Source organism: Lipotes vexillifer, unplaced genomic scaffold, assembly GCF_000442215.2.
Source record: "Lipotes vexillifer unplaced genomic scaffold, Lipotes_vexillifer_v1.1 scaffold225, whole genome shotgun sequence".
Taxonomy (NCBI): Eukaryota; Metazoa; Chordata; class Mammalia; order Artiodactyla; family Lipotidae; genus Lipotes; species Lipotes vexillifer.
In genome coordinates this window covers 115676-124761 of record NW_006787630.1, presented here as the reverse complement: position 1 = coordinate 124761, position 9086 = coordinate 115676, and the positions used below count along the sequence as shown (strand labels likewise).

At 50.4% G+C, this 9086-nt stretch overlaps 1 protein-coding gene across 1 annotated transcript in view; it reads left to right on the top strand.

Moving 5' to 3' along the window:
* The first annotated feature begins 638 nt into the window (after nt 1–638).
* Nucleotides 639–9086, top strand: part of TLE5 (TLE family member 5, transcriptional modulator) — an 18955-nt gene continuing 10507 nt past the window's right edge. Inside the window, 3 exon segments of the mRNA XM_007472172.1 lie at nt 639–643; nt 8776–8850; nt 8852–8990. Of these exon segments, the coding sequence (XP_007472234.1) occupies nt 639–643; nt 8776–8850; nt 8852–8990 (219 nt within the window).

Below are 9086 nucleotides of genomic sequence, written 5' to 3'. Positions count from 1 at the left end.
GCATGCGGGAAGTCTGTGCCATCCACAGTATCATTACTATTGTTTGTTGCTGTGGCCAGGTTCAATCCGTGGTTGGGGGAACTAAGATCCCGCGCATGTGCAGGGCCAAAAAAAAAAAAAAAAGTTATGGGCAATAATAAGTCCTGGCAAAGATGTAGGGAGATCTGAACCCTCCTCCAGAGCTGTTGGGAATGGCAAATGGAGCAGCCACAGTGGAAATCAGTTTGGTGGTTTCTCTAAAAGTTAAACCTGGAGTTTCCATCTGACACAGCAATTCCACTCCTCGGTACCTACCTAAGAGAAATGAACATACGTGTCCACAGGAAAATCTGTACATGAATATTCACAGCAGCACTACTCATGATAGTCCAAAAGTAGAAACACCCCAAACGTCCATCAACAGATGAATAGGTGAACAAAAGGTGGTCCCTCCACACACGGAGGGACTCAGCCATGAAAAGGGGTGAAGCCCTGACACTCACTGCAACGTTGATGAACCTTGAGAACACGATGCTCATTGAGAGAAGCCAGATACAGAAGGACACCCAGTGTGTGATTCCATTGATGGGAAACGTCCAGAACGGGCAAATCCACAGAGACAGAATGGATTCCTGGTTGTCAGGGGCTGGGGGAGCGGGATGGGGTGAGTGCTCATGGGGACGGGGCTTCTTTAAGGGATGTTGAATGAAATAAGACAGATATGGAAGGACAAGTACTGTCTGATCCCACTCATAGGAGGTCCTAGAGGAGTCAAAACCATAGAGACAGAAAATAGTTGGTGGGGGCCAGGGGCTGGGGGAGGGGGTGGGGAGTGTTTAATGGGGACAGAGTTTCAGTTTGTGAAGATGAGAAAGTTCTGGAGATGGATGGTGGCAATGGTTGCATGACAGTATGAATGTGCACCTACTGCCACTGAGCTGTGCACTTAAAGAGGTAAGATGGTTAATTTTGTTTATCCATTCCTCTGTTGATGGAGATTTGTTTCCACTCTTGGCTATTGTGAATAATGGTGCTATGGACATTGGTGTACAAATATCTGTTTGAATACTTGCTTTTTATTTTTATTTTATTTTATTTTTGGCTGCATTGAGTCTTTGCTGCTGCGCGCAGGCTTTCGCTAGTTGCGGCGAGCAGGGGCTACTCTTCGTTGCAGTGCACCAGCTTCTCATTGCGGTGGCTTCTTTTGTTGTGGAGCATGGGCTCTAGGTGTGCGGGCTTCAGTAGTTGTGGTACACAGGCTCAGTATTTGTGGCGCATGGGGCTTAGTTGCTCCGCAGCATTGGGATCTTCCCGGACCAGGGCTCGAACGCGTGTCCCCTGCACTGGCAGGCGGATTCTTAACCACTGCGCCACCAGGGAAGTCCCCGAATCCTTGCTTTTTAAATTCTTTTGGGTATATACCTAGTAGTGGAATTGCGGGGTCACTCTCCTGCCACGGTCCCCATTTTTTAGAGTGGGTTTCCACGTTATGGAGAAGGAAAATCAAGGCTTGGAGGTTGCACAGAAGTTGCACAGCAAAGGATCTGAACCCCAGTCTGCATCTTCCCCTCTGATTCATCCCCCTCCTCCCCCATTCACTTCCCTGGCAGTCCAGTGGTTAGGACTCGGCGCTTCCACTGCAGGGTGTGTGGGTTCAATCCCTGGTCGGGGAACTAAAATCCCTCATTGACCTCATTACTGGCTTAGGAAGGGTGAGGGACGAGGAACAGCTGCCACAGGCCTGGGAGGAGGGAGTCAAGTAAAGCTGGTGATGCAAGTGAAGGGCTGGATCCTGTTTTTGTTTAAAATTTTGAAATTTTGTTCATCATGGAAATTTTTTCATTACTTTTGATTTGTTCAAATATTGCCTTATGCAAATCAAAACCACATTGAGATACAACTTAACACCCACTAGAATGGGTATTATATATATATATATTTTTTTTTTTTTTTTTTTTAAGGACAATTTCAATTATTGGCAAGGATGTGGAGAAATTGGAACCCTTGTGCACTGCAATTGGGAATGTAAAATGGTATAGCTGCTGTGGAATATAGTTTGGTGATTCCTCGAAAATTAAACATAGGATTACCCTATGACCCAGCAATTCCATTTCTGGGTCTACACCCAAGGGAAATAAAATAATACATTCACATAAAAACTTATATATGAATGGTCACAGCAGCATTATTCACAATGGTCAAAAAGTGGAAACAACCCAAGTGTCCATCAACAGACGAATGAATGAATACACAACATGTGGTCCATCCTTACAATGGAACATTAGCCACAAAAAAAATGAAGCACTGACATACAATACAACGTGCACGAAAACATGATACTCAGTGAGACAAGCCAGACACAAAAGGTCACATAGTATATGATTCATTTATATGAAATGTCTAGAACAAGCAAATCCACAAAAACAGAAAGTGTACTAGTCGTTTCCAGAGGTGGGGTGGGGGGATGCTAATGGGGATGGGGCTTCTTATGGGGGTGATGGAATGGTTTCTTTTCCTTATAAATTTTATTTATTTATTTATTTATTGGCTGCACCGCACAGTTTGTGGGATTTTAGTTCCCCAACTAGGGATCAAACCCGGGCCCCCAGCAGTGGAATCTCAGAGTCCTAACCACTGGACCGCCAGGGAATTCCCGATGGAATGTTTTGGAACTGGATAGACATGATGGTTGCACGCCATTGTGAATGTATTAAATGTCTCTCATAGTAAATTGTATGTGTATTTTACCACAATTCAAAAATCGATTGCGCTAAAATAGTATTTATCTTGTTGACTGAGATTTTGGTCTTAAATTTTACGCCTGAAGAAAGTGCCTTACTAGAAAGTACACTCATCCTAGTCCCAGCCCTGCCAGAATTAAATAGGAAAGTCACAATACAGCTTCATTGAGAAGGTGACATTTAAGTCAAGACTGGAAGGAGACAAAGGAATTAGCCAAACTGGGTTGTAGGGATGAGCTTTCCAGGCAGAGGGAACAGTCAGTGCAAAGGCCCTGGGGCAGGACCGGGCCTGGTGTATTGGAGGAACAGCCAGGAGGCCTGTGTGTCTGGAGCAGAGTGAGTGAGGGGGAGAGAGGGAGGAGGGGAGGGCAGGGAGGGGACGGGGCAGGTCTTGCAGGGCCTTGGGGAGGACTTGGGCTTTTACACCGAGGGAGGTGGGACCCTGGCAGGTTGTGGGCAGAGGAGGGGCAGGACCTGAGTCAAGTATTTAAAGCCTGTCTGCTCTGCAAGGGGAAGGATTTTTGTCCTCCTTAATCACTGCTATAAACCTCCACTTAGAGCCATGCTTGGCACACAGTAGGTGCAATAAATGTTTACTGAGGGGATGAATGAATAACAGCTCCCTTTGGGGAGGGGGGCACTAGGGTACAGACCAGTAAACTCATACTGCCCTGGGGTCACTTAGCCAGGTTATGGCAGCCAGGGGCTCAAACCCAGGCCCGGACAGCTGAGGCCCCAGCTCCACCAGGCCTATCACAGGGAGGTCCCTGTGCACACGGCAGCCACCTGTTTCCTCCCCCGCCTCTGATTAATGACCCTGCAGCCCCATCCATCATGCGCCAGCCAGCGCCTGGCTCTGCCCTGGAGGCCCAGCGCTCATTTGTAAGCAGGCTGCGAGGCTGGTCTCAGGCTGTTGGATACATGAGACAGATCCCCACCCCAACTTGGCCCCAAGAATCCCAGGAAGAGGAAAGATCAGGATATGGACCCAAGGAGTAGGCGATGGGTAAGAGCTGGGGGGTGTGGGATGGCAGCTCCCCAGACAACAAGGTCTTCAAAAGCCCCAGTTTCCCCCAAATTAATTATATGATGAAGACTATTCCCTCCTGGGCTGCAGCCTTCTGCCCTGCCTTTCCCCGACTTGCTGGCATTCTGCTCTTTCTACCCGCAAAACCTCCTCCACACAGCGGGCCCGGCTCAGCCTGCACCTCTCCTGAGCCTTAGTTTGGGGATCCCCCCTGGTCTCCTGACCTCCCGCCTCATCTGCATCCATTCCCACTACCAGTAAGCATTTTCTACCACTCGCCCTGGTGGTCTCTCTCTGCTGCTCTAAGCCAGGGCTTCTCAGCTGGGGGCAATTCTGCCCTGAGGGACACTTGGGACTGGGGGTACTCCTGGGATCTAGTGAGTGGGGGCCAGGGATGCTTCTCAATACCCCACAGTGCCCAGGACGCCCCCCTCCCCCACCAGAGAATGATTCGGGCCAGAATGTCAAGAGTACAGACTGACAAATGCTGCTCTAAACTCTTCCATGGCTCCCTAGTGCTCTCCAGGTACAAGCCCAACTCCTCAGTGCAGAATGCAGGGTCCTGCATCATCTGGGGTCCTGGCCCTCTCCAGCCAGTGTTCCCACCATGACTTGCCTTCACGCCCCACCTGGAGGGGCAGGACTGCATAGCGATCAAGGGCCCAAGGACCTGGGTTGACATCATGGTGCTGCCACCCACCAGCTATGTGATTTTGGCCAAGTCTCTTAACCTCTCGGTGCCTTAATTTCCCCATATTTCAAATGGGCATAATGGTAGTACCCAGGGTTAAAATGCTAAAGCAGTGACTGGTTCATGGTAAAAACTCAAACAGGTAGGAGGGTGTAGAGAAAATGGAACCCTCTTACACTGGTGGTGGGAATGTAAACTGGTATGAACAGTATGAAGGTTCCTTAAAAAACTAAAAATAGAGCTACCATATGCCCCAGCAATCCCACTCCTAGGCATATACCCGAAAGATCAGGATATGGACCCAAGGAGTAGGCGATGGGTAAGAGCTGGGGGGTGTGGGATGGCAGCTCCCCAGACAACAAGGTCTTCAAAAGCCCCAGTTTCCCCCAAATTAATTATATGATGAAGACTATTCCCTCCTGGGCTGCAGCCTTCTGCCCTGCCTTTCCCCGACTTGCTGGCATTCTGCTCTTTCTACCCGCAAAACCTCCTCCACACAGCGGGCCCGGCTCAGCCTGCACCTCTCCTGAGCCTTAGTTTGGGGATCCCCCCTGGTCTCCTGACCTCCCGCCTCATCTGCATCCATTCCCACTACCAGTAAGCATTTTCTACCACTCGCCCTGGTGGTCTCTCTCTGCTGCTCTAAGCCAGGGCTTCTCAGCTGGGGGCAATTCTGCCCTGAGGGACACTTGGGACTGGGGGTACTCCTGGGATCTAGTGAGTGGGGGCCAGGGATGCTTCTCAATACCCCACAGTGCCCAGGACGCCCCCCTCCCCCACCAGAGAATGATTCGGGCCAGAATGTCAAGAGTACAGACTGACAAATGCTGCTCTAAACTCTTCCATGGCTCCCTAGTGCTCTCCAGGTACAAGCCCAACTCCTCAGTGCAGAATGCAGGGTCCTGCATCATCTGGGGTCCTGGCCCTCTCCAGCCAGTGTTCCCACCATGACTTGCCTTCACGCCCCACCTGGAGGGGCAGGACTGCATAGCGATCAAGGGCCCAAGGACCTGGGTTGACATCATGGTGCTGCCACCCACCAGCTATGTGATTTTGGCCAAGTCTCTTAACCTCTCGGTGCCTTAATTTCCCCATATTTCAAATGGGCATAATGGTAGTACCCAGGGTTAAAATGCTAAAGCAGTGACTGGTTCATGGTAAAAACTCAAACAGGTAGGAGGGTGTAGAGAAAATGGAACCCTCTTACACTGGTGGTGGGAATGTAAACTGGTATGAACAGTATGAAGGTTCCTTAAAAAACTAAAAATAGAGCTACCATATGCCCCAGCAATCCCACTCCTAGGCATATACCCGGAGAAAACCATAATTTGAAAAGATACATGCACCCCAGTGTTCATAGCAGCACTATTTACAATAGCCAAGACATGGAAACAACCTGAATGTCCATCGACAGAGGAATAAATAAAGAAGATGTGGTACACATATACAATAGAATACTACTCAGCCATAAAAAAGAACAAAATAATGCCATTTGCAGCAACATGGATGGACCTAGAGATTGTTATACTGAGTGACGTAAATCAGACAGAAAAAGACAAATATCGTATGATATCGCTTACATGTGGAATCTAAAAAAAGGGTACAAATGAACTTATTTACAAAACAGAAGTAGAGTCACAGATGTAAAAAACAAACTTATGGTTGCCAGGGGGTAAGGGGGGGAGGGATAAATTGGGAGATTGGGATTGACATACACACACTACTATATATAAAATAGATAACTAATAACAACCTGCTGTATGGCAGAGGGAACGCTACTCAATATTCTGTAATGGCCTATATGGGAAAAGAATCTAAAAAAAGAGTGGATATATGTATATGTATAACTGATTCACTTTGCTGCATACCTAAAAACTTAAACAGGGACTTCCCTGGGGGCACAGTGGTTAAGAATACGCCCGCCAATGCAGGGGACACGGGTTCGAGCCCTGGTCCAGGACGATCGCACGTGGCGCAGAGCAGCTAACCCCGTGCACCACAACTACTGAAGTGCACGCGCCTATAGAGCTCACGCTCCGCAACAAGAGAAGCCACCACAGTGAGAGGCCCGCACAATGCAACGAACAGTAGCCCCCCGCTCACCACAACTAGAGAAAGCTGGTGCGCAGCAACGAAGACCCAATGCAACCAAAAATAAATGAATAAATTAATTAAACAGGTGGGTCGGTTTATTCATAGTCTGGGTCACACTTCCAGGCTTCTCTACTACATGGTGAAAGGCCTGCCCTGACCCCACTGTACTGGAGATGTCTGTGTCCATCTCCGCCCACCCAAGGCTAGGGTCTGCTAAAATGGTCAGAGCCCTAATACTTGGAGCTGCCTGCCTAGATGCAGAGGGCCTCCCAGGAGAAACGGTGTCTGGTCCCTGTGTGGGAGTGGGGAGATTTGGGAGCAGGGCTGGTTTGTTGGGCCTGTGACTCGTGCAGTCTTACAGAACCCTGTACTTGAAGGAAGGGCGCTGCTCTTAGTTTAATGCTCTGTTGTCACCTTCCTGAAATTCCTGATCCTTTTTGAACCTGAGGCCCTGCGTTTTCATTTGGCCCTGGGCCCTGAAAATTCTGTAGCCTGTTCCACTCAGGGACCCCAATACGATTTGTGAGGTCTGCATATTCTGGAACCATTCAGAATAGTAAACTTTCTATAACTTTTTTTTTTTTTGGCCGCACCACACAGCTTGTGGGATCTTAGTTCCCTGACCAGGGATCCAACCCATGTCCCCAGCAGTGGAAGCAATGAGTCCTAACCACTGGACCACCAGGGAATTCCCCAGGAATAGTAAACTTTCTAAAAGTTTGCGCTTTTTCTCTTACGGCATCGGGACTAGGCACCCTGCATCCTCCTAACTCGTCTCTGGCCCCACTGGATGCTGTTTTATTTATTTATTTGTTTGTTTGTTTATTTAGGCCATGACCTGTGGCATGTGGGACCTTAGTTCCCTGACCAGGGATTGAACCCGGCCCCCTACAATGGAAGCCTGGCATCTTAACCACTGGATCGCCAGGGAAGTCCAAGATGCTGTCTTATTTAATATGTTATCTTGCTCGTGATGAATTTTTGGCATTAATTTTTATTTTAAAAAATATCGTGTTCTGGGCTTTCACTACCGTGGCCTGGGTTCAATCCCTGGTCAGGGAACTGAGATCCCGCAAGCCGCACTGGGTGGCCACAGGAAAAAAAAAATACGGTGTTTTATCTTGAAGGGCTTTTTGGGTGGAAGGGGCTTCAATTTTGCTTACTCATGTCAACCTAGTCCTAGCCCTTCCTCTGCCCAGGAAAGGTGACCAGAGTCCTAACTCCAGATGGGAAAACCCAAGGCCCATCCAGGAGGCAAGGTGCGTAGTTGATGGTGATAGTGATAATTAAGAGCTTGTCTATTTAGCACTTGCTGGAGGTTCACGTGTATTATTTCAACAGCTTCTTCGAGGCCTGAGTCAGTCCTGTCCCTCCTCTGCCCACAGCCCTCCAGGACTCCGACCTCACTGAGTAAAAGCCTAAGTCCTTCCCACAGACCCCGAGGCCCTGCACCATCTGTCCGGTCCCATCACCAGCTACTGAATTTGCAGGGCCCTTGTTCAAAAATTGCGAAACAAGGGCTTCCCTGGTGGCGCAGTGGTTGGGAGTCCGCCTGCCGATGCAGGGGACACGGGTTCGTGCCCTGGTCCGGGAAGATCCCACATGCCGCGGAGCGGCTAGGCCCGTGAGCCTTGGCCACTGAGCCTGCGCGTCCAGAGCCTGTGCCCCGCAACGGGAGTGGCCACAACAGTGAGAGGCCCGCGTACCGCAAAAATAAATAAATAAATAATTGCAAAACAAAACTGTGAGGCCCCTTGTTCAAAAATTATTAGGAATTTCCAGACCAAAACGGCAGATCATTAACCCAAGCGCAGGCCCTTCTGGGAGCAGCGCCCATGTGTGAATGCAGGAAGCTGCTGCCTCCCTGCCCCCATCTCCTCCCAAGCACCCCACTCCGTGCCAGCCACAGTGCTGCCTCAGGGCCTTTGCACTGCCGTTTCTCCCTACTTGAATAAGCCACCACCCCCACAGCCTACTGGCTCGCTCTCTCACTTTCGGGCCCTCTTAGAGGCCAAGCAGGCCCCCTCTGACCTCCCTCTGCGAAAAATCGCACCTTCCCAGCCCTCCCTCCTGCTTTGTTTTCTCCATAGCTGTTACCACCTTCTGACCTGCCAGGGATTTGGTTCATGTGTTTGCCCTCTCATGTCATCTCCACCAGGGTCGGGACTTTGTACCCCTTCCCACCCCCACGTCCTGGAGCGGGGCCTGGAACACAGTAGGCGCTCCATAAATGTGTGTTGAAGGTATGGCTCCCAGGAAGTCCGTATCACCACCTCCTTTCTACAGAAGAGGAAACCGAGGCTCAGAGAACAGCCCGTGAGCCAAGATTACAGAGCATGTCCCTGGCACGCGTCCGGGTCGCGCCATGACTGCGCCGGCGGTTTCGATGGGGGCAGCCGGGGCCCCCGGCTCTGACACATGGGGAAACCGAGGCCCTGGCGGCTGCCGGGGCCACCCGGCCGGGAGGGGCCGCGGCGAGGCGGGGGCGCGCCGGGCCCAAGGTCACTGCGCCGGCCGGCCCGGGGGAGGCGGATGGGTGGGGATCCGCGGGCCT